The sequence below is a fragment of the Sarcophilus harrisii genome, chromosome 5 (assembly GCF_902635505.1).
Source record: "Sarcophilus harrisii chromosome 5, mSarHar1.11, whole genome shotgun sequence".
Lineage (NCBI taxonomy): Eukaryota > Metazoa > Chordata > Mammalia > Dasyuromorphia > Dasyuridae > Sarcophilus > Sarcophilus harrisii.
The window spans coordinates 132,355,234-132,381,592 of record NC_045430.1 but is presented as its reverse complement, the minus strand read 5'-3'; the positions used below and the strand labels follow the sequence as shown (position 1 = coordinate 132,381,592).

At 38.4% G+C, this 26,359-nt stretch overlaps 1 protein-coding gene across 1 annotated transcript in view; it reads left to right on the top strand.

Moving 5' to 3' along the window:
- Positions 1-26,359, top strand: part of FRMD4A (FERM domain containing 4A) — a 367,656-nt gene that overhangs the window by 292,937 nt on the left and 48,360 nt on the right. Inside the window, exons 12-14 of the mRNA XM_031940653.1 lie at positions 7,147-7,223; positions 12,250-12,388; positions 19,970-20,111. Coding sequence (XP_031796513.1) covers positions 7,147-7,223; positions 12,250-12,388; positions 19,970-20,111 — 358 coding nt within the window. The remainder of the gene's footprint in view (positions 1-7,146; positions 7,224-12,249; positions 12,389-19,969; positions 20,112-26,359) is intronic.

Sequence of the window (26,359 nt, the reverse complement as noted above, 5' to 3'; positions counted from 1 at the left end):
CATTATTATCTGAGACACAGAGATGCTATCTAACTGACCTGAAGTTAGTCATGTCAATAATAACAGGGATTAACAAACATGTGTCCTCACATTATTATTCTGTTCATAAAACCAAATCATTTTATGTAAGGGAGACAGCATCAAGTCAAGTTGGCAGACATTTATTTTAAGTATTTGCAATTAACACTGGGAATACAAATACAAGCAGGAAGATGGTCTCCTACTTTCAAAGAGCTTATATTCAAACGGGGGGAGATCAAACAAAAAGGAAGCTGAAAAGGTAGACTGAAGGGGGTCACCAAGTGGGGACATATTGGAAAAAAACCCATGATGCTTTCATCATCAGGGGTACAGACTTGAAAAAAAAGGAAGACACAGCTGATTGGAGGTGGGTGGGGGGGTTCTTTTTTCAGCTAAAAATTCTGAAAGGATTTAGCCAATCAGAGGGAGAGGCCATCGGGGCAGAGGCCAAAGAGAGTGTATTTTCAGGGCATTTTCAGTGTATTTTCTCTACCAGTTCAAAACTTAAAAGTGCCAAAGACAAAACATCCACAAAAAAATGATGTTCTCATCAACTACAGAATCTCAGAATTCAGAGGGACCCCACAGATCATCTAATCTAACCTAGTTCCAAAAGAGCATCATCTCTACAATATTTCTAATAAGTAGTCATCCAGAAAGGTGACACAGTAGATAGAGTCCTGGGCCTGGAGTCAGGAAAACCTTAGTTCAAATCCTGTGTCAGACACTGCCTAGTTGTGTGACCCTAAGCAAGTCATTTAATCTCTGCCTTAGTTTTCTCAAATGTAGAATGGGGGCATTTTATCTCTTCTGTCTCACAGGGATGATATAGGGATCAAATTGTAAATTTCTTGGCACAGTGCCTTGCACATAGTAGGTGCTTAATACATGCCTGTTATCTATCCTTTCCTTTCTCTTCTCTTTCCTCTCTTTGAAGACCTCCAATAATGGGAAATTTCCACTATCATCTATCCTATCCTTTCTTTCTCTTCCCTTTCCTCTCCTTGAAGACCTCCAATAATGGGAAATTTCAGCTCATTGCTTCTCATTCTGCCCTCTGTGAGCAAGCAGAAATCTGCCTGCTCTTTTCATGGAACATTTGTTTAAATATTTTAAAACAGTTCTCAGTTCTACCATAAATATTATTTTCTCCAGATCCTTCAATTATTTATTATTTTCTTTGGATCCTTGAGTTTCTAGCATGAATTCCATTACTCTCGCCATCCTGTTTAATTCCCTCTAGACATCCTGTAGCTTTGTCACTTTCCTTCTTAGAAGAAGAGCACAATACTAAAGATGTGAGGGGACTGGAATTATAATAGAACTCAACTCTTCATCATCCTGGAAACTCTGCCTCTCAATATTACTTCGGCTTATTTCTTATTTGTGTTCCAGTTGACTTGAACTGAGCACATAGCCTACTGACAACAAAAACAACTATCTCTTTTCAGATAAATTGAAATGGCTGTCAAATCATACCCCATTTTAAAGTTAATATTTGGAGCCCAAATGCAGGGCTTAATATTTGTCTTTATAAAATTCCATCTTATTATTGTGAATGTGTTCAACTGACTGATCTCCATCTGATCTCCCAGCTCTTGGGCTGTTCTATCTGCTTCTTCAACTATCAGTTTTAAAGATGAAGCCCAAGGGCATAGGTCAAGTATGTGAATGGGTACTGAATCAAATCCAGTAATACCAAAATAATGTTAACTGCTAGCCAGAACACATGCAAGAAATGCATCCTTTATCAAAGAGTCAACCCCGTGAAAAGAATTTCACATCTTGTTTAGGAGTTAACACCAGTGCCATGTTATAGTCCACAATATTAGGGACAAAGAACAATTTTAAAACTTGAATAGTTATTGATAAAAGGCCAAATCAGATCCCTGGAGGTCTCAGTCAACTCCCTCTGAATTGACTTCAGTGACAAATCTTTGGGTCTATTCATCCCACTAGATCAGAATCTACCTTAATACATGATTGCTTCAGTCTTATGTAAAATGATAGTAGGAAAGACTCTCAAATGCTTTGCTTAAACTCTACATAAATAACATTCCTCTAATCTACCAATCTAGTAACCCTGTCAAAAAAGGAAATGAGTTTAGTCTGGTATGACCTGTTCCTGATGAAGCCATGCTGGCTCTCTGTTATCACTGCTTCCTTTTTTAGATGCTCACTAATAATCCCTTTAATAATGCATTCCAGAATGCACTCTAGTTTTGCCAGGAACTTAAGTCAAGCCATGGGCCTATTGCATTCTTTGTTTGAAAATCAGGACACTGTTTGCATTTCTCTAGCCCCATGGCATCGTTCCATTCTCCATGACCTTTCAGAGATCACTAACGCTGGCTGAACAATCACATTCACCAGCTCTGGGCTGCAGTTTATTAAGATCTGGTCACTTGAACTCGTCAAGAGCAGAGCAGAATATTCATTATCTCCTTATGTACCTTGGATTTCAGTTCTCTGTTAACCATTTGTATTTCATCTTTTATAGTCCAAGGAGCATTCTCTTTGCCAGAGAAAGGAAGCAGAGCATACAATTTAAGATGTATTCTGTAATAAACTAATAAACTATAGTTATAACCCAAATGAGCCAGTACCATGCCAACTTCAAAAATAGAAGTTGCTGATGCCTTTTGGTTTTACATCAGTCATTTTTAGGTATACCCAATGAACGCTCCCTTACAGCAAAGGAAAATAATTAAGCAAAATCAGCCACAAGGGTGGTAGAGCAATAGGTCTGGAGTCAAGAAGATCTGAGTTCAAATGAGTGCAAGAGAATGATTGCATGCTCACTTAACCCTATTAAGTTTCTTCATCTGTAAAATGAGCCAGAGAAGAAAATGAAAAAACATTCTAATAAATTTGCCAAAAACAAAAAAACAAAACCAAATGGGGTGATGATGAAAAGTGGGACCCAATTGAAACAACTGAACAAAAAAATAAAATAAAACAATACCGTGGCCAAGGCTGATGGTGAATGCAATAGTCTATACCTAAAGTCTGTTTGTTCTCTCCTGAGAAGATGCTTTTCATCAGTGACATCAAACTCCACTAGAAAGAGATCCCTGTGGGTTGCACATTGGCTTCAAAAACTACAAATTAATATTATCTATATTGTATTGTAGTTTTTTTTTCAAAGATTCCCTAGTTACATCATAATCTGATTCAGAATGACAGTAGAGACTATTGTAGGCTGAATAGGGCCCCAAGTTGGAAGTTGGATACCTTTGCTTTTCATCTTTTCTCCAAAATTTTGCATTATTAAAATCATTGTGAATATATTGTTCTATATAATTTGCTCATTTCCCTCTATTTAGATTCATACCAGTCTGGACACAGGCTCTTAATTGTGTTGGCAGCAGCCCACCCCACCTCCAAGCGCCTGGATATCCTCCCATGCCCCCACTGCAGAAATCCAGTCCTCAAAAAGATTTCCAAAAAATCCCTTCACTTGTCCAAGTCTTTTGTCTTTCTCATTCCCATAATTTCCCTTCATTTTCAGCATATCCAGAAATATTTTGGCCTCTGATAGGGAAGTCTCATCGGCTGTGACTCAACTAAAGCCTTTTCTACAAGAAAAAATAAAAAATAAAGTTTTGAGACATATTCAACACCCAGGAAGGACACTTATAATCCAGACGAAAGGGGGGGGGGGGGGGAGGATCAGCTTCTTAGGAAAAGAAGACAGGGATCAGGACTCCAGAGTTCAGTTCCTAGGAAGAAAATGGAGAGACTGCCTCCCTCCCCTTGCACAGGAAGTCCTCTCCCACCCCCATCCCACCCCCCTGGGAGCCGGCGGGGTAGAACCGCTGTCCCAGAGCCTGGGAGAAGTAGCAGCAGCCGCAGGAGACAGCCCTCGGCAGAGTCCAGATGGTTTTGTTTGTGCTGGCTGGCAGACGTGGAGCTCTGCACCAGGCAGCAGTAGGGAGCTTTTAAAGGAAAGGCTTGGGTTTTTGTTTTGTTTTGCAAGGGGATTGGGGTGAAGGGGGAGGAGTTGCCAGGGAACTCACTGCAAACATTACTCAGCTCCTTGGGGTCTTTTATCAGTTGGAGAGGAGGAAGGAAGACTGAGGGGGAGAAAGAAGCAAGTGCTTTGGAATTCCCTTTTGCATTTCTGCGCTCCCAGGCTTTGCTTCCTCCTCCTGGCTGAGAGAAGAACCTAGAAATGTGGGGAAACAGCCTCCCTGACCACATGGCTTCCTAGTGGAACACAGTGTAACTTTGCAGGTCTGAAGTCACCATAACTATCCCAAGCGTCTGGATTTTTATCTGACCCGGGAGGGTACAAGAAGAGAGACATTGAATCCCTCCCACTCTCTCCAAAACCTTGGCCTTAATCCTAAAACTATCTCCACCATCTCCCAGCCCTTCATCTCGCCCTGTTTCTTTCTTTCTTTTTTTTTTTTTTAAGGAAAAAAAATCTCAATACTAGTTAGAAAGTCTGTGTCTTACATCTCAAGGTCAAACATCCTTGATATTTGTATTTTTTTTAAAAAAGCATATTATGAATAAAATTCGTATTCTCTTTGCCAAGCTGTTTTTAAAAATAGGATTGGGAGGGGAAGCTGTGAGAATGGGGGATCATTAACATAGCGTGTGTGTATTATCTTGGTGGTTCAGATAACTGCAGGTAAAATAGCTATAAGTATATTTCCACTTGGAGGAAAAAGAGGAACTTTGCCTGCTTTTACTTCTTTTTTGTATTTGTGGGATTATTTTTAATATTTAAACATCTATGATTTCACTAGTATGAAAAATATTTTGTATTGAAGCTTTTTATTTTCAAAATATATACAAGGATAATTTTTCACCATTGACACTCGCAAAACCTTGTGTTCCAATCCCTCCCCCCCCAAAGCTGGTAAGTAATTCAATATATGTTAAACATAGTAAATATATATATATGTAAATCCAATATAGTTTGCATGCTTTTATTAAAAAGTTTCAGTGATTTGCCGTTACATACTTCCTTGGAATTGGGTTATCGAAGTACAGACACACTAAAAGCAGCAGTGAATCAATGACAAACAAGAAACAGCTGCAGGAGGTATTGGTGGTTGTAGCTCTGGGTCATTTGTTTCCTTGAAAATAGCATTTTTGTTCCTGTCACATGACAAACACCCCTTTACCCAATTGAGGGCACTTCCCCAAAAGACCAATGTGATTCTTAGGTTTAGAGTTGAAATTTGTCCTGAGGTATAAAAGAAGAGTACAAAATTTTTTTTTGGGGGGGAATAAAAAGGGCTAAAAGAGGGATACTTTTTATGAAAGAGAAATAAGAAATGAATTTAGCCTCTGTAGGAAACATCTTTTAATCCTCTCCGGATTTACTCAGGGAAACATCTTTTAAGCAAACATTCTTTTTAAGAAAACATTCCTTAGGTCTAGATAGTTTATCATGGGAGCAAGATGGAAAATACAATGGGACCCACAAAGTTGAGACAAGGAAGTACAACCTCTGGCTGAGGAGGGAACAATGCAGTTGAATGGAACATAACTAAGGTAGACAAGCAGGCTATGTTGTTGTTCAGTCTTTTTCAGTCCTATCTAACTCTTCGTGGCTCCACTTTTGGAGTTTTCCTAGCAGAAATACTGGAGTATATTGCCATTTCCTTCTTCAGCTCATTTTACAGATGAGGAAACTGAGGTAGACAGGATTAAGTGACTTGCCCAAAGTCACACAGCTAGTAAGTGTCTAAGGCCAGTTGGGTAGGTGGGAGGGGAAGGGAATGAGTGTGGGATGGGGAGAAGCTCTTTAAGAGAGATAAGAACATAGAAACAATAAGAGTTGCATGACCTTAGGTAAGCCATTAATATCTCTTGTGCCTCAGTTTCCTCAAGTATAAAGAAATGAAAAGGGGAAGGACTAGATGACCACTGAAATTCCTCCAGATCTGTTAGCCATGAGATATATTAACTTAATGAGTTAGAGAGCAGAGAGGCTGAAGAAATTGAAGGTTAGGGAAAAAAAATGAACAACATATCTAAGTCGTAAAAATGATATAAAAGATGTTTTGTTTACTTCTTTTCCCTTTTCAGTAAGGATAATGCCAAACCCTTTTTTAAAAAAAGTGATGAGAAACCCACCTACTATATATGTAATTTAAAAATTTTACTTTAATCTCTTTTGTCATTTCCAAAGGGGTTAAACGATGTTATCTTTCATCAGATGAAAGGAAATCCCATTCTTAGAACTAAATGAATGCAGTCTTAATTGCTTCCAAACATTAAAATCAGATTTCTTAGATAATGTCTTAGTACACACTGCAAGGGAGCTCTGGCTCAAAAGAGGTAGAAGCAGCCTAAGAAATAATTTGCCAGGGTATATTCTCACAGCAGCTTAAACCCCACCTTCCATTCTCTATCTCTCTTCAATTGAGCTAAAGATAAACTCTGGTTGCACAGAAAGTTGCTTCAGAAACAGAATTCTTGATTCTCTTTGTATTGCAGAGGGAAGAATGGGTTTGACAGGCTCATATTGTTATCTCATGTTGCCTCCCCTGAATTAAGGTCATAACAGCCTCCGCCCTTCACAGAGAGGCTTTCTGAGGAGAGGAGTTTCCAAAGCACCAGTTGGAGTCAGGGACTCGTACACATTAGTGGGCAGGAAGTGGAGTCCCGATGGGAGACTGGGGAATTTGAACGCTTTCCCATTTCAGCACTCTGAGAGGAGGAAGCTCAGTTCAGCACTACTCGCAGATGGCTACTGCTTACTTCTGAAAGATCCTTTTCTCTTTCACTCCTCCGTCCTCAAGTATTCTCTCTCTCTCCCTCTCTCTCTCTCTCTCTCTCTCTCTCTCTCTCTCTCTCTCTCTCTCTCTCTCTCTGAGGGAGAAATTCAGCAAAGCTGAGGTCAGTCTGGGGAAATTAAACAAAGAAAGGGAAAGGATTGGAAAGAGCTTGTGTTTTTCCTTCTAAGAAACCAACCGAGTGCCCCCTTTTAAAGCTGGATATCCATCCATGTGTCCCTGTCTGTTCCAAGCAAGAAACGGAGGATAACGAAACAGGACTTTGAGACTATACTTGAATGAGAACAGCCCACAGTAGAAGTTAACAGTGGACCCGACTGCAGCTGTGAACTCCTACTGGTTTTAAAGAAAGTTGTTTTCTCTCCAGATATTCCAATGGAGACAGTTAGAGAATCTGTACTTCAGAGAGAAGAAGTTTTCGGTGGAAGTTCATGACCCACGCAGGTAAGTTGGAAGATTTCTTTAGCATGTTTGAGTGGATGATATTTGCATGACTCTGGGAAGGATGCGTTAATATTTAGGTATCTGCTTGTTTTTATGATGCTTTTGTCCTTGTTCGGTCATGTGAGGAGATGGGGGAATAATATTATATAGATTATGTTCAAGATGCTCAGTTGGAAGCTGGACTAGATTGTGCAATAATTAGGGTGAACTTTGTCAGTTTGATAAACTTCTCATGTGGTTATATTGCTGATGCTTTCAGTTTTTTACACGCTGTTTTGTCACCCTGTTCAAGTAAACTGAAAGCTTTTTTCCTTTTTAAACAAAACAAAACACAATATTGTTTCTGGGGCTTAGTATTTTTTGAGAAATTCCCAGAAATGACAGTTATAATATATACATAATTATAAATAATCAGAGCAAAAGGGAGCACATAGATGAAGCAATTGCTATGCCAGAATCATTCCCAAACAGAAAATTTCAGTGTGAGAGTTGTTCTTGTGTGAAAGAAATATAGTTGTTGTGGTTGTTTATTTGTTTGTTTTCTGCATGCCTCTACATTGTATTTTACATCCCAGAAATTTTTCCTAGGGATATTAGATTAAGATAAATCTGTTCATGCTGAAAAAGATGCTATAATAATAAAAAAAATAAAAAAAGGTCCCAGTTCAAAATACTATTTCAACCCAATGCTTTGCCTTTCTTTGTCTGCTAACAGCCCTAGAATTGTACACAGCCCAGAAACCACAGTTAGAGACCTAAAAACAGGCCTACTACCTAAACATAAATCATTTTAGACAGATCCAGAGTCAGATTTACAACTAAAAGGTAGCTCTAGGGGGACATTGGTATGATCAGACTCTTGCCAAGAAAAAAAGTTGATTTTAAATACCATTAACTCTACCCTTTCCCTGCTCTGATGAAAAAGAAGTCTGATACACAACCATAATTCTGGAGGGCTAATGATAAAGCATGTTATCCACCTTCTGACAGAGAAATAGAACATTCAGACAGAATATATATTATTTTGCATATGGCAATACAAGAATTTATTTAGTTTGCCTATATATATGTGTTACAAAGGCTTAATTTTTCTTTTTTCTTTTTTTCCATTGATGGAAAGGGGGAAGAAAGAAAAAAAATGAAATTTTCTCAATAAAAAAATAAAATTTAATTAAAAAAAAAAGTCTGGCACATACTGCACCATGTGTGAATTGGGTTGAGGATCTGCTTCCTGTTTTTCCATCACCCTTTGAAGGGTCCCTGTACTTCCTAAGGATCTTCTCATTATATTAGGAGACACTGCCTACACAGGAGAAAGATGTGCTCATGCAATATAATCTGTACCTATAACATATGAAAACTCAGCAAGACAGATGTGCTGTTTAACTCAGTAATCTGCATAGAACAACCACTCATTTAGAAGCAATGGTCTTATCCTGCATTTCACAGCTGACTAGTAGTCCAGAATCCAAAGGAACCTTGGAGGTTCCACTTCACAGGCATATAAGAAGGGAGGGCAAACCACATACTACTTTTTTGCACATGGGGAGAAGTTACTAGTAACAGTTGGAGCGTGTGTCCAATGCTCAGAAAATGCTGCCACAATAGAGCAGGAATCAAAGTTGCTCAAAGGTGGGGAAAAGCAGCAAATTTGGAAAAGAATGTTCTATAAGAGGAGAAATTCGCAGAATTTTCCAGTTATTTGTTCAAGCCAATGATAAGAAAGGGCTCCAGATGGAGGAGAGGAAGAATAAATGTGAAAATGGAAATTAATTTCATAAAATTTAATTAGCTGCTCCTATCTCAATTTCCCCTAGCTGTCAAATTACCACAAGAATGTTTTATTTTCTTTCTGTTTCTTAGAATAATAGGAAAGGAAAAGAAATCCTCTGGATATAATATATAATAATTTAATATAGGGAAACTTTAAACCTTTAAATTGAGAGTAATTAATCGGTCATTTTATTGAGGACCTTCTATTGAGGTACCACTTAGTGCTTGTATGATCTTGGGCAAGTCACATCATTGCTTTGGACCTCAGTTCCTGCATCTGTAAATTGATGGAGTTAAATTAGATTCCCTCCAACATTCTTTCCTGTTCTAGATCTATAATCATATGATACAAAGAAATAGAAATAATTGATTTCTATCCCCAGGGAAGTTACAATCCAAGGAAGAGGGAAACAAGAATACTAAAAGAAAATTGTAGAATCATTCATAGAATAATAAAAGACAGTGGATGATTAATACCATATAAGTATTATTGGGACATTCAGAGGAGGAAGAGATTATCTTGGGCTGAGATGGGCAAGATCAATCCCACCAAGTAAAATGTACCTGAACTGGGCCTTCAAGGATGCATGCAATATAGGTATGTGACTAGAAAAGGAGGAGAGATGGCAGGAAGATCCAGATGTTAGGTGCATGTTCTCAATCTGTGAAGTAGATAGAATAGAGGGAGAAGAGAACTGGAGAAAGCTGGAAAAGTGAAGGCCCAGACATCCTGCTGCTGTCAGTACAAAGCCCTGAGTAGCTACTTAACTAAACAAGGACCCTTTCCCAGGCAAAGGGAGTATAAGATGCAAGAAGTACCCAAGGAAGAGATTTCTCCCAGTATTAATTGCATTTGTCATCCTGGTTCTTGGTATATTGTTTTCTTTGGAGTACAGTAGATTAATCTAATTGACCACATGTAACAAGGATGCTAATCGGTCAATACCTAACTCCTCAAACTTGTCTATTAAGGATGAGGAAGGGAAGTCAGAACTGAGCATGACCATAGGAAATGCCAGCTATAATCATTTCATTAAAATGCAATCACTTGGAAATTGCAATTTACAAGAAAATAATTCACTAGAGCTGATGTTTTCCGAGTTGGATCAGTCACACATTTACTCACAGCCTTTCCCTTTGCCCTACCCATCCCCATCATTATCTCTTCAATACAGAGCACAGAAGATCATGTAAAATTGCTGGGGGGTGGAGGGGAACTGGCTCCATGCCTAACTCCTAATTTTCTGGCCCTCTAAATTTGTCAGATAGTCAGGTTAATAGAAGCAGGGAGAGCAGAAGAAAACATGCTTTAGGAAAGGTCTGAAATAGGGAAAGAATGTGGTTATACTCAGACCTGGTAGTTCTTAATTTTTCCCCACTATCCTTCTGAGAAAAATAACGATCCTTCCACAAGCTACTGTTCATCTTGCAACTTTCATTGTCTTAAATTTCAAGTTTCTTTCCCCTTCCCACTCTCCTTTCAAATTCAGCTTTGCTAGAGAAGAATAAAAGCTGAACTCTTCCTAGTTCCTATAGCTATTATGGGAGCCAAGCCCTTGGTTGGCAGTTTCATTTTTAAATCTGTGTTTTGTTGTATGTGGTTCCCTCCCTGCCCTCTTTTTCTGGACCCATTTCAACTAACTGACAAATGTTTGCTCATTCACAAGCTGTCTTTCCCCCCAACTTTCATTTTAAACAAAGCAACAATACAAATCATACATACCTAGAATTAGGTGTATTATTTGACACTAGATTTGACTTTTTCAATAAAAAAGTGAGTATTGAGAAAGGGGGTGAGGAGGAAGGGAGAAAGTTAAATCTGTAACCTTAACAAAAGTGAAAGAAGGAAAATACCTTGAATATTCCTCGAGGGGGAAAGGTTGACAATCCTACTTAGAATTAAAACTTCTTGAAAACTAATGATAGTATTCTATTACCCAGGATCTTCCAATTTACTGATTTTAGGGAAACTATATTCCTTCCTTCTTCTGAATAAAAGACCTGAGACACCTTAACTCCTACACCAATGTTCCTTCTCCATTTGCTCATTAATCAATGGGAAACATCCACCCACACACTCACATACACACACACCCTCCCCCTCATGCTGCTTTCCAGAGCTAAAATTCCATTTTCATAATGATCAATCTACCATTACCATGTAATGACCACCGGTAAAGTGGCCAGACAGCCTTTATTTGTTAAGAGAGAGACTTCCTTCCCTTCTGGGAAAACATTGACCTCTATTCTTTATTGCAGCTAATTATATGAAAAACCAGTGGTTTCCAGTTTCATTTTGGAAATCTAGCTGTCTTCTTTATTCTCTACTCCATGCTGAAATAAGTGATCTTTGCTGGGGGGTGAGGGAAGAGGGGGAATTCCACTTTGTCATTCATTACTCTCTATCATTCATTACCCTTGTTGTCATTTCTCCATTCTTCTAGCCCAGGTTGTACCAGCTATGAGATAATGGCTTTAGTCTAGATCAGTAATTGTTAAAATTTTTGATCTCAGATCCCCTTTATTCTCTTAAAAATACTGAAGATGCCAAAGAGTTTTTGTTTATGTGGGTAACATAAATAAACATGGCAATCTTATGAAAATCATTTTTACCTGGAGGACCTCCTGAAGAGGTATTAGGGACCACCAAGGTGATGACCACACTTTAAGACTAACTGGCCTAGATAATCTCTAAGGTTCCTTCCAGCTCCAACAATCTTTCCTCTAACTGCTCTCCACCCCAACAGACACATTGAACTTGATAATCAACATTTCCCATGGTGGATGGAGCCTAAGGTGATGGAAAAGGCCTGGCTGAGTCAGGAGTTCTGACCTCCAAGGATTAGGAAATAATTTACCTGTATTTTCAACCAGAGACCACATTGCCAATTAATTCAGGGCTTTTCTTAAATAGAAGGCTTTTATTCTCTCTGTTAGTTGGGCCTTTGTCAAGAACACAGTTTCAAACAAGAAAGGCCGGTGGCCTGCTTTGACCCATCTGTGACCCAGCAAAGCAGAGACTTGGCAGCTGCCTGAGTTCTAAGGAGTCAGGAGTCCAAAAAGGGACTTTTAAAAGCTGGCTTGTCTCCGAAATATGTGTGTGTGTGTCTGTGTTGGTGCCTTCTGACAAGTCACATTTTGTAACCACCCAGCATTGTCTTTAGCACTATAAAATCTCATCACTGATTTACTGACTGACCCTGAAAATAGCCCCAGCATAAACATGTCCCACCTTCTTGTTCTGTTTCCCCAGGGCCTCGGTGACTAGGAGGACCTTCGGTCACAGCGGCATTGCAGTGCATACGTGGTATGCATGTCCAGCATTAATCAAGTCCATATGGGCTATGGCCATTAGCCAACACCAGTTCTACCTGGACAGAAAGCAGAGTAAGGTAAAACTCTTCCCCGTCCCACGGAGGCAACAATCTTTTTACACTGCAGATTTCACAAAGGCTGTAGATTTCTCCTAAATAGACCACGGATAAACCTGGAGGTCATAGACTGGATGGGCCCCAGGAATCACATAACTCGGGGATTAAAAATTGGACTGGGGCCCATTTTATTCATTACTGGCATAAACTTATGCCAGTCATGGTGTTCTCTCCCTCTTTGGGCTGAAGATAGAATTTGCCAACAGGCCAGTTCCCTCCAAGGTGCCAGAGGGGTTTCTGGCCCACCCATAATCTCATTTGCTCATCCTTCTGATGTAGGCTTAGAAGGCCCATTTGTAGTCTACTGACCCACTTTTAAACACGGGGAAACTCACCTCAGAACAAAAATGAAAACTCTTTAACTAGTATTTTATACAGTGGTAAATAGTTTCCTTCTTTCTAGAGGGAAGAGAAGTAACCTTTCTCAGTTAATAGACAACATCTAACTGTTTTAGATAATTGCTCTGAACCTTGAAGGCTTTTCTAACTGCTAACTACACACACACAAACACACAAACTCTCCCTCCCTTCTTTTCCTTTCCCTCCCTCCCTCTTTCCCTCCCTCCCTCCTCCCCTCTCTCTGTCTCTCTCTCTCTGTCTCTCTCTGTCTCTCTCTCTCTCTCTTACACACACACACACAGGAAAAAGAAACAAAAATTAATAATAAATTTCTCCAAGATTGAGCCCTGGACCTCAGAAATTTGTAAACACCAACTTTGTTCAGATCCCTGGGGTTCCCTCACACACAGACAGTTCTCTTCAGCTGGGGTGGGTGGGTGACGTCCTTCTAGTTCACACACACAAACATATCAACACTCACTCCTCCCCACTACTTCACCTCCCCATCCTCCTCCTCCCTCCCCATCCTTCTCCCTCAGGAGTCACTCCTACTCATTATCCCTCAGGAATAAAGCATATCAAGATGGGCTCTGGAGCTTACAGCTGTGGGGGAGGGGTGGAAATATCTCATGAGCCAACCTTGGCAGCTCAGCGGGACGATACCACCCATTTCTTGTAGAGCCTTCTCTCCTGCAGTGTTAGTTTCTGTGGTGGGTGTGAGAGGACTCATAAATTCTACCAATGCAGAGTATCATTAGTCCGGTGCAACTCTACAGGTCTTGGGGATTTTCTTTTTCCAAGGGAGCATCGGAAGGGAAAGAGGGAGAAGAGGATAAGGAGAGTGTAGAATAACTTTCAACTAGGCACTATCTACCATGCAAACTAGTCATGAGATAACTACTATTTTGTTTTGTTTTTTTTCCCCTTGCTAGTTTTTTATATTCCTACCACCTTCTTGGCAGTTGTTGGCTTGAATTGGGTCTGGGATAAAATTTTACCACCCCCCACCTTTGACATTTTATAATTTCCCTTCTTCTCTTCCTCTCTCCCTCCCTCCCTCCCTCCCTCCCATCCTCCTTCCTTCCCTTACTTACTTCTGTTCTTCCTTCCTGCCTGCCTGCCTGCCTTCCTTCTTCCAACACAATTGGGGTTGCACACCTACTTAGGTGACTAAAGTCACACAGTTGGTGATGTGTCTGAAATCCCATTTGAACTCAGGTCCTCTTCATTTCGGGAATGGTGCTCTCTACATTCCACTTTTCTTTATCCTATTAAGAATGTATCAGAATGTTAAGCGCTATAGTCTTTATGGTAATGATTTATAATGGCACAAGAATTTGAGACTTTAATATAAAAATGAAAAAAAAAATGAAACCATGTCCAGTGTCTCACTAGTTTTATGTTGCCTATGCTGAATGGTATAAGAATTTTAGCAAAACTAAAAACTATGAGCTTACTATTAGTGTGACCAGTTAGAAGCCAAAACCTTTCAATACTAATTTTATGATTTTAAAGTCACAACCTGGGTTCATCCAAATGCTGCCATTGGCTCTTACTACCTATGTGATATGTCCCTTAAAAACCTTCTTGGGTTAAGGGCTCTTCATCTGTGCAGTGAGGGGATTAGCTTCAAGCTCTAGATCCATGGACCTTTGTTACAGTGATATATGATGAAGGAAAGATGGTTCAGTAATTTTTTAGAGTAAAGAAGTTAATCCTTCTTGATGTAAAAGTCCAAATAGTGAAATCCACATATATTTAAAGGGGGAAAAAACCTGTATTTTTGCTCCATAACTAGCAATATAATTTACAAGTAAAATTTGAAACATGTTATCATAATTATGTATCTTTGTATATATGTATACACACATGTGTGTGTGTATATACACATATATATATATATATATATATATATATATAAAATATGCATTGTAGAATACTTTGCTCCTAATAGCTATGTGAGGCTGATAGCACAAATATCATTTTGTTCATTTTACAATTGAAGGAAAAAAAACAACTGGCATAATAAAAAGAGATATGGATAAAAGGCAGGATAAGCAGAGTTCCAATTCTGTCCATGAAATCTACCAGCTAGCTTACCCTGGGGTAAGAGATTCAGTGCCTCTAAAAGCATTGTACGTTACATAAGAATTTCCCATTGTTAGAAGAAATATCATCACTCTACTATATCCTCCAGCTCTACCACTGAAATCCCAGTGATGATTGGAACCCATCCCACCCCCAAAATGAGAAAACTCAGTCTCAGAAAGGTAAATCTATCTATTTGAGCAGAATCCCACAGCAATTATTAGAAATGAGATTTAAATTCAGATTTACAGGACTTCCAGATTATAGCACATTAATACCAAAGGTTAAACTGTGGGTCTCAACCCTCACAGAGTCATGTAAATGAATGTGGGGGGAGGATGTCACAAAGTTATTATTTATTATCAGTTAATGTTTGATTAGAATACCTGTTTTATAGACCTATATACCTGGGGCAGTGAATGGAAAAATTTCTTAAACAAAAAGGGGTCCTGAGTGGAAAAAAGTTCCAGAAGCCCTGCACCACACCATGGCTGCCAGCTTAATACATTTTCTACTTACCACAGTGCCTTATAGACAGTGTTGATTGATCATATAAAGATGCTACCTCTTGTGTTTATCCTGAAAGAAGTATTTTTATGTAGAAAGATGATACAATAACATTATATTGTTATATAATATTATTTTAAGATTATATTCCTAGTATAACAATAATCAATTAAAAGACTAAAGCAAATTTCAGTATCAACAAGGAAGTCCTGAATATCTCTTACTTTCAGTAGCCAAACTTTCTGTGAAAGAGGATGCATGTCCTCACTGGGCACAATCCCTTCACTAAAGTAAGTCTTGGTTGATCACAAATGCCATGTGATGCTCTTCCATTCCCTCCAATAGGATAATGGACAGCATTTGGATTCCTGAACTTTGTTGGACTTTGGTTTCTCCAGGGGGAGAATAAGAGTGAAAATTCCTGTCCTTATCCAATAATCAAAAGTGTAAATGAGACAAGCATTGTGAAATTATTATGCAAATTGCTACCACAGTTATGTTAGTTAAATGAATGAAAGTTCACAATTTAAAATGGAGATGATAGAGCTGATAAAATGCTCCCATAGGGGAAGTATATCATAAAATCCTCATCTGAAGAATGAAAAATATGCGTGCATATGATCTAATGTATATAAATAACATATATATATATATATATATATATATATGCACATAACTGCTTAGATTCTTCCTGATGAATAGGTACATCTCCAGATGAATTAGGTTGAAACAGTTCAGGACTAAGCACTTTTAATATATTTTAGAATACCTCACGTTGTCTAATGTATCAAAGATCGCATCCCACTCTGCCATATATAGTATTAATATATAGAAACATTCATTTCTTCAGCAGGGCCTCTCACACAATGTTTACCAACCAGAGACAAGTGTTATCTAGTGGTCTTAGCAAACAGTACCCCAAAAGGTAGCCCAAAATGTCATGGTCTATCCCTGGTTCAGACTATTTCCTCCATTTGTGGATTCTGTGTGTTTATCTCATGTACATATATGCTGTCTCTCATTCTCCCTTCTCATCCCTGCCATGCACATACATGCAAGCCCCCATATGCATATACACACATAGACTTGTACTTCATTGGTGTCTTTTTTTTTTCTTAAACTTTATTAGTTTCTCCCACTTCTATCATTGAAGACCATTCCTCCCTGGGAGGAGGGAACTGGTGGACTCAATATAAATTGATTCATGGCTATGAAACCTTTGGAGAACAAGAGACATTATACTATAGAAATATCCATTGCAATTAGTAACTGACTGCATATTACCTCGGAGATCAAAATAAGTAGCTGTCATTACTCCAAGTCTGAAAAACCATTATATCCTTATGACAAGGAAGGACTTGCTATCTCCAGATGAAAATATTCTAAAATGCAAATCATCTAAAGAACAATTAGTGATGGAGAAGGTACCAACCTGCCTTGGTAGAGGGACCTTTCTCACCTGGGATTCCCTTGCCAATGAAATCACAGTTCCCATCCTTATCTTTTAAAGAGCTAACTTTTCCCAGAAACTTAATAACAGTCTTCCCTCAGATAGCAGATAATTGAGAGAGTCTTTCTTCTTTTCTGAGATAATAGAGGCTTCTTCATTTTATCCAAGACCAGGAGTCAAAAGAAATTTCAGTCTTGCTTTCATGAGCTTGATATCTCAGACTAGAAGGCCTTAGGTCACACAGATCTTACTGAGACTGAGAAGTCTGAAGGCTCCTTCTGGGACAGTTAAAACTATTTGCTTTGCCAGAAAAAAAAAAAAAAAAAAAAAAAAAAAAAACCACCCTGCTTCATTTCTGCTGCTACTCCAACCCAGACTAACTTGATTGTTGTCATAATAGAATTCCAATTCAAACCAGGAAGTTTTTCTGAAGTCTTCTTTGCTGGATCCTTGCTGCCTTTTCTGGGCTCATACATTTGAGACTAAAGCCCAAAGTGAAGGTATTTCACATAATCCCACTACCACCAGCAGCATGCACACACACACACACACACACACACACACACACACATACACAAAACCATATATGTATATGGCAGGGGGAGGCAATTGTCCTTGGTTTTCTCTTGAGGATGCTGAAACTTCAGGCTTAACCACACAAAAGTAAAGTCACTCCGCAAATTAGTGGCATATTTCCAGCTTACATTTTTTGATGCCCTTAGCTCCTAGAGTTTTTCATCTTTCTCACGGATAACTAAATGCTAGATTTGGACTGTTTTCTCTTTTTATTACCACTTGCTTGTCTAAGAGCACAACTGCCCCAAAGAGGAAGAGCAGGATTTCTCCAGACACAATCCAAGCTTGTTCAGAGACAGGGCTCATCCAGATGGGTGCTGTTGATATTCCATGTCAAAATGAAATAGAAGCTCTTTCCTGTTTTCTGCTCCAGATCCAAATCCTGTGAGAGCCATGATTATTTTATGCAACAAGGAAGCACTAACTTGAGAGAGACAACCTAGTCCTGAGAGCAAGGAAAACTGCTGAGGTCGTGACTAGAGAGTCACAAGTAGAAGGATGAGGAGGAAGACGGTTCATTCCTAGGTGAACAAAACAAACCACAAGCTTCAGCATTTGCTTTGTTCCCTAGGCTTTTATTCTGTGAACACATGGAAAATGCACCATGGTCCATCCTTCCCTACCTCCTCCCTGCATTCACCAGCTGCAGCCTCAGTTTAGGCTTTTCTTCTTCATTCTGTCAGATCTCAGATAACATAATAGATGTCCCAAAGTCTGCAGCACCTGTGGGCCTAGCTGGCCACATAGAGAAGGGATGTTAGAATGAGCAGGATGAGTGACTTTCCCAGGATCATACAGTCAGTATCATATCAGAGTTCTTGAATCTAGCTCTTCCTGGTTTTAAGGACAGCTCTCAATTTGCTTACCTCCATAGTGCTCAAACATGTATGTAGATTATTTTTAAATATTGAACACTGGCTAATGGTTACAGTTGAGAAGAACAATTAGCAAATTTATCAATCACAGTGACAATTATACTGCATGTGGATTATTTTTACATATTGGACACTGGCTAATGACTACAGTTGAGAAGAACCATTAGCAAATTTGTCAATCACAGATATAATCATATTGCTAAGGATAATTGAATATTGCTTATACCCTTTAATACTGTGCTCAGAATTTTGTCCCCAGCTTGTTAAATGGAAATTGTAAACTCCAGTAATATATATGGGAATGCAAAACATTTTTATTTGACAAAAGCAGTTAACAAAATAAATGTTTTAATTACCTTTGGGACTAAATGTATTATTAACATAGCAAAATTTTTATTGTTTTTCTCTACTGCAAATATTAGCCTACATATAACTATTATAACAATGTACTGTAAATAAAATTATATATAATGTATATACTTAGTTACACAGTTTAATGTACTTTCTTTGATATTGAAAAGTTCTTTAAAAAAAAAGTTTATATTTTCACTTTTTATTAGACTCTGAATAAGTCAGGCAAACATTTGCTCCATAAGTATTGACATCTTATACACTACATAAATACTTACTAACTAAATATCATTCTCCTAAAATTACTAAGAAATCTTTTTGGCACAGTGCGAATAACAAAGACAGATCTTGAAAGCGGCTTAAATTTTAGGTGCAATTTAAAATGACTTTTACATCATGAAACTCAATCAATCACTCAGTCAACAAGAATTTATTTAAGGCTTTGAATTGACATATGAATGTCAAGTCCTGTGCTAAGCTCAGAAAATGCATAAAAAGAGCAAAAACAGTCTCTTCCCTCAAGGAGCTTATAATCTAATGGAAGAGACCACATGTCAACAAATGTGTGTGTGTGTGTGTGTGTGTGTGTGTGTGTGTGTATAAAGAGAGAGAGAGAGACAGAGACATATATATATATAAGATACATAAAAGATAGAAACAAAGTAGATTTGGAAAGGAAAATATTAGCAGCTGAAATAAATGGAAAGGGTCATCCTTAGAAGTTGGCACGTAAGCTGGTTCTTGAAGGTGGTCAGAGAATCTAAGAAAGGAGATACGGGGGCAAGCATTCTAGTCATGAGGAACAATTGAGTACAAAGGTACATCTATAGGAGATCATGTATGAAGAACAGTGAGTGGACCAGTATGGCTAAATTTCTGGTCTCATGGAGGTGAACAATGTGTATGGATGTATGAAAAGTTTAAGTTGTGAGGGCACCACATAATGAAGTTCATATTTGATTCTAGAGATAATAGTAAGCCACTGGAATTTATTGAGGGGGCTGAGGAACATGGTCAGACCTGCTCTTTAGGACACTACAGACTCATACAAATTCTAAAAATTCATTTCTTTTCTCCTTGAAGTAGAAGTATTTAATCATAGAATTAAAGTAATCACAGAATACTTGTAACTTATGTTCGATGATAGCTCACTTAAGTGTGCTCTTGCCAAAAGTTTCAGCAGTATGTTACCTAATAGTTGTATCTCAACTTCCCAGACTTGGAATAGTCAAATGCTTAGGTATTTTAATTGTCAACTTGTAGCATCACAAACAGGCGAGTTTCCGTTGTCCATAAGCGGTAAATGTTTCTCCAAATCAGATTCTCTATAATCATATTTTTTCCATCTGATTCTAGTCTAAAATCCATGCTGCAAGGAGCCTGAGTGAGATCGCTATTGACCTGACTGAGACAGGAACACTGAAGACATCAAAGTTGGCCAACATGGGTAGCAAAGGAAAAATTATCAGCGGCAGCAGTGGGAGTCTCCTTTCATCAGGTGAGGATTTTGGTTTATTCTGCTTCAGTAGGCAAATAATACCACAACTCCCACACTGACTGACAGAGCTGTGCAGGGCTGGGAGACAGCAGTAACTGACAGAACAGCCTGGCGTATAGCAGTCAAGAATGAAATACTATTACAAACACACATACACACAAAGTTGGGAGTCAATTGAGATACCATGGCACAGATGTCAACAGGTGCTACAAAAAAAAAGAAAAAGTAAGCTGCAGCTGCCAATCAGTGAGATGGATGGTTTGGAACACAATAGTCTTTTCACCCACACTCTAGGATCAATCAATTAGTCATACTTGTTGACTGATGGACTGATCCCACTGTTAATAATATCATCTCTAAATGGAAAAGAAAGTGGGAGGTGTGTGTGTGTGTGTGTGTGTGTGTGTGTGTGTGTGTGTGAGAGAGAGAGAGAGAGAGAGAGAGAGAGAGAGATTTCATGAATGGAGGAAATGCATTGTAGTGAAACTAATATTTAAGCAAAAACAGATATTTCCCAGTCATTTTAAAAGAAAAATTATGGGAGCAGCTAGGTGGTGCAGTGGATAGAGTACCAGCCCTGAAGTCAGGAAGATTTTCCAAATCAAGTTCAAATCTGGCCTCAGACACTTAACACTTCCTAGTTGTGTGACCCAGCTAGTCACTTAACCCCAATTACCACAGCAAAAAAAGGAAAATAAAAATTTTTCCATATAGAATATGAAAAACTTGTTTCCAGGGGGCTCCACAGCAGTGTGTTGGAATGATATCTATCCAACGTTTGAGTTTTAGATCTTGACTAGTCACTTTGTCAATAAAAAACCTGTTTGCAAAGTGTTACATAAGCAAACCTTGACAAATGAAATCACTCAGATAATAAAGCCTTTGATACTGTCAAATGGCTCAACCTCAGAAAATGATATGATTTTCTCATTGGAAATGACATTAAAGAAGAGGTATTGCTATCTGTTCCTTTGATGTACTCTAAGAACCATGGGACTTTCCCATCTGAATTGTAGCTGAAACCTTCTATATACATTGTTTCCCCCGTTATAATATGAGCTTCTGAGAAAAGATTGTCTTTTTTGTTTTTTATCACCAACACTTAATACAGCATTTTCCATATAATAAGTGCCTGATAGATGCTTTTTTTGTTATTCATTCTATTCATTCTATAGCAGAAAAAAGCAAAGTCACTAAAACATTCCCTCCTATAGCATTCAATTTCCTGAAAAGCTTGTTAAGTAAGACTTTTCACTTTAGATTGATCAAAATGGAAGAGCTTTGAAAGCAAACAGATGCTAGGATGAGAGACAGAAGCTCATATTTCTCCCAGTCCTGATCTGGGGCTTGCTGATGACCCTAGAATAAGTCTTTGAAGCTTTCCATTTATGTTTTTTTTTTAATATGGGAGATGGGTAGCTAATCATGAGTAACAACAACTAAAAGATCACATAGTCATGCCAGAAAAGAAATCTTTTCAAGATTAAAAACAAAAGATTTAGGAGAATCTCCTGGCAAGTACCTTTTGGTTGCCATTGATGGAGACCATACTTGTCACTAATTACTAGTTGCATCTTTTCCTTTTCCTGGCTTTCAGGATGAGATCTGCTGTGAAGGCTGTGCCTTTGGGGCAAGGGTTGGAAAAATCATGCAAAGCAAATTCTTATAAGGCCAAACTGCTAGGCAGTGCTAAGAGCCATGTGCCAACCTTCCCACTGGAAAAAATTCCAAAAGTGAAGGTTACTCCACAGGCTACCAGACAAAATGCTTGACTGCCCTTTAAAATAATGCAGCCCTGGTTCTGGAATGTTAGAAGAGGGAAAGTAGCCTGAAGTCTTGCCCATTTTTCTTGCTAACTGTATATCTGAAGAAAATCTATTTTATCCCCCTCTTGAGCTAGCTGGTATTGGCCCCACAGATACATGTTGGAAGCACCCAGCTTTGACAGACCATTTTAGGACGGTCATTATAAATGGGCTATAATAGTTCCACAAGGTCATTTCAGCTAGGGCCTGACTTATAAAATGTTCCCTTTCTAGAAGCACTACCTATGTGATATGTATATGTATGCTATAACAGAACAAACACTGGGCTTAGGGAAGCTGTTAGAGTATTGATTCTACCACTTAACAACTATGTCATCTCAAGCCATAATAACATGTAGACCCTCCACCTCTCATGTGAGGAAACCCTTGTAAAGTGCTATACAACTATATTATTACATGAGAATAGACACATCCAGTTGTCATAATTACTGGGTTCCAGTTCTGATTCAGAAAGTTGATTTTTTTGATCAATCACACATCTATCCTCATTTCCTTGTTCAGTTATCATGGAACTTGTTATTTGTTCCTAAGGGTCTGCAGAGTGCTAGAGATCCTCAACTTCACTTCACAAAGCAAAAAGCACATTGCAAAACATTTGAGACCCTTACATTAAAACCACAGCTTTCCAATGAGAACCCCATTCTTCTACCTCTAGTTGTCACCATGTGTGGAATCTCCGACTAAGTAGCCGAGGGTGGGTCAAAAGCTAACAGCTGTGTTTGTCTTCTGGAAACAAAATATGACCGCCTATTGAACAGACGGTGCTGAAAACTAGATCAAGTTAGCATCCACATTCCTCTCAGCACAGAGCCCTTCTCTGTTTCTGGTCTCCTCTTGGCCAGCCCTGTTCATTTTGGATGAGTGGGCATATCACCATGCTTTTATGTCTCGTTCAAGATCTCTAAGTACTTTCTAAGCATGGTCTCTGTTTGAAAGCTGAACAAAGTAAGAGATTGCATGTCTTGATGAAGATCACAGCGTAGACATTTGTCAGAGCTGAGAATAGACTCCAGATGTCTGATTCATACGGTATTGTAGCCTGTCCCATCCACAAAGTCTCCAGCATTGTCATATAGCCTTTCTTTAGAATGGGAGCAATGTCTATAACAGTGATCACAGCACTCTCTATGCCGGGAATGTAAACTCACAATCTCTAGAAGCTCAAATGGAAAACAATTCGCTGTCAGGAACAGCCTCTTTAAAAAAAAGAAGATAATATTGTTTCATCTTAAATAGAAAGCACTTTAGATTGTAGCAATCACATTGGCATTATTTATAAAATTGAAAGAATGGGATAAACATTTCTTGAACACTAATAATAACTAAGAATATTTAACAAAGCATTTCCAGGTTTACAAAGCACTTTATATAGATTGTCTCAGTTGAATAATGGGATGAAAAATGTTTTTTAAAAAGTTCTTTTGGCTTTGTTCATTTGTTTAGGTCTTTAATACTTGGTCTTAGAAAATTTGCCTGAGATCTTGTTGTTGACATTTTTCAGTCCTGTCACACTCTTCATGACTTTAGAGTTTTCCTATCAGAGATTCTAGAGTGGTTTTCCATTTCCTTCTCCATTACAGATGAGGAAACTGAGGCAGACAGGTCACACAGCTGCTAAGTATCTGAGACCAGATTTGAACTCAGGAAGATGAGGCTTCCTGATTTCCTGCACTATCCACTGTGCCACCTTGCTGCCCTCAGTGTCTGAGGACAGTAGGCATCAGAAACTATACTTGAACTCAGGTCTTTCTGATTTTTTTAAGTCAAGCCTCCTCGCCTCCTCTATCTCTTTGCTCTCCACACACTTTGCATTTAATAATTTTTTTTTAATTCAGAGACATGAAAGAGGTTTACAAATATTTAATGGTTTAAGCTTGGTTGCTTTTAGTTCTGTCCCAACTTTTCTCCTCTCTACAACGCTCCTGTAGTCAATGAGCAAGAATTTTTTAAGGGTTACAGAAAGCGCTGAGGAATGAATCATGCTCCAGACTAGTGTCAGAGGGAACTGAACCAGATAGCAATGCAAGCCTTTCTCAGAAATGCATGTCAGAGCCTGAAAAGTCTCTCTTAATGTAAGAGGTTTCAGATACACTGATAATAGGCAGCTTAAAAGTTGCTGAGGTTAAACCAGTGGGAAGCTGGAGGATTAGCCACCAAACAGGAAACTTATCATCAGACACTAAACAATGAGAGCTTCTTTCAATAATAACGATAATAATGAGAAACGGCTTCAGATATCGTAGATCTTGTCACCAGTTAGATGGGTGCTGCTGATTGTGATTCTTTTTTTCTAAACCTGTGAGTAGCTCTGGTCTTTCCTGATAATAGAAGAAGACAAGATTCTATGTATGAAGTTAATGATAGTTCTACTTCTTATGGCCCCATTTCCATCCCTTGTCTCCTTCAGCGGGATACATGACCTTTGTCTTAAAAAATCCTGCAGCTCAATTCCTTTTTCTCCAGTCTCTTCCTCCCTTTTCATGACATTGTTAATCTGATAGCCTCCTACTCAAATATTGACTGACATATATTATCTTTGCTGTTCCTAATGCTGCTCATAAACCCAAATTCAGCTCAGTACGTGATCCTCATCCATAAAAGGAGGAGGGTAAATTAGATCATATCTGTGGTTCTTTCCATCTCTAATGATCTATGACTTTATGTTTTCTTTCTTATCTATTCCCATATGCTAAAAACAAAGACATCTTACTAGGAAAAATTAAATGGAGATGAAACAGGCTAAATCATCTGAAGAACGATGTTCCTCTGAACTCTTCCAAGGTTACAGTAATAAAACTAGAAACCTAATGAGAGATCTTCTATATACATCTAGTATAGAAGTAAGATCTCCATATAAATCTAGTAAGATCTCCATATAAATGTTACAACTACATAGTGAAAGAATCATGGCCAGAATTCAGAGGATCATAGATTCGGAGCAAGCTATTTAAACTTTGTGAGTTTCAGTTACTCATCAAAGGTCCCTCAGGACCTTTGAGGTAATATAATGCCAAACTCTTATTTTATAGATGAAAACTGAAGCCAGAAAGTTTAGATACCATTGTCAAGGTTACTCAGGTAGCAAATAAAAGAGTTGGGATTCAAACTTATATCCTCTTACTCCATCTAATGTTCTATGTACTTCTACTGTGTCACAATGTAGGGGTAAGGGAACCTCACTTCATATCCTCAGAGATTTGCCCCATATGTGAAAAACAAGATCCTTCTAGATTTGCTTCACCAAAGGTTTAAGGCTATTCTTGAGTGGTCTGTTTACCCAGCATGATCAGGGATCTTCTTGACTATCAGAATGGACATTTCCTTGAGCACACACCAAACCAGTTAAACCTCCAGAGAATTGTCAAGTCTCCTACCATGGAGATTGCTGGCATTCAAAAGAAAGAACAAAAAGGGGCTTCTTTGATATAGAATTCCTCAAAGAATGTGCCCAAATTGATCCAAATCTTGTATTTCCAAAGCACCAAATCTTATAAAACACTCTGAGTAGTACCATAAAGTGAGGAAGGCAAGAAGGCAGAAATCACTTCTTCCTCCCCTTCCTAGTATTAACCTGTTTTCACCAATGGTTATACTTTTACAATCCTCATTTTTTGTTTCAAGGAACTGTTTTATAAACATAGATGAAGTTTGGGTGTGAAGCCTTGAATACTGACTAGTAACCGAATCTTGTGATTAATGTATATCAGAGTAAATAAAGTATGTTTATTCACCTTGTAAAAATCTGAAATATTCCATTTCTAATATGCTATGTTTAAGATGGTGAAGAGGGAGGATGAGGATAAATTTGAATCATTATATATGTGCTCAGGTCCCGAATACAAAACTATACATTTTCTTTTATAGTTGAATGCATATGGCCTTGTGAGTACATAGTATCCTCTTGAGGGGAATGATATTTTAGGATTATTCTGAACATTGTTTAGGGAATTTGCCATAGCTGAAAACTCTTTGGTTGGGTAAGATTGGAGAGTGAAAAGAGACTGTGTGGTTTTTCCTTCCTTTTAAGTTATTTAAAGAAAACGCCATAAAATGACCAAGAAAATGCCAGTGTTCCTGGAGGGATTTTGTGGCTTTCAATAATAGCGTGTAAGCAAGTAGAATTATGTTTTTTGTTTTTTTTTTACTCACTATCAGAATATCTATTTTTAAAGAATTAGAACAGTATGACTGATGGTGGTATTCTGAATAAAAATATAGGAGCATAAACCATTCATTTTTTGCATTCCGCCTTACTCCTGAGACAGTTTCTGCTTGGGGATAAGTTGTGGGACAAGATTTAAGAGGTTCTTGGTTTTGGTTTTTTGTGTTTTTTCCCCTTTAGTGCTGCCTTTAATTTGCTTTGGGACCCTGGACACAGGAGGGAGTGAGGAAGGGAGAGAGAAAGGGAAAGAAGGAGGGAGG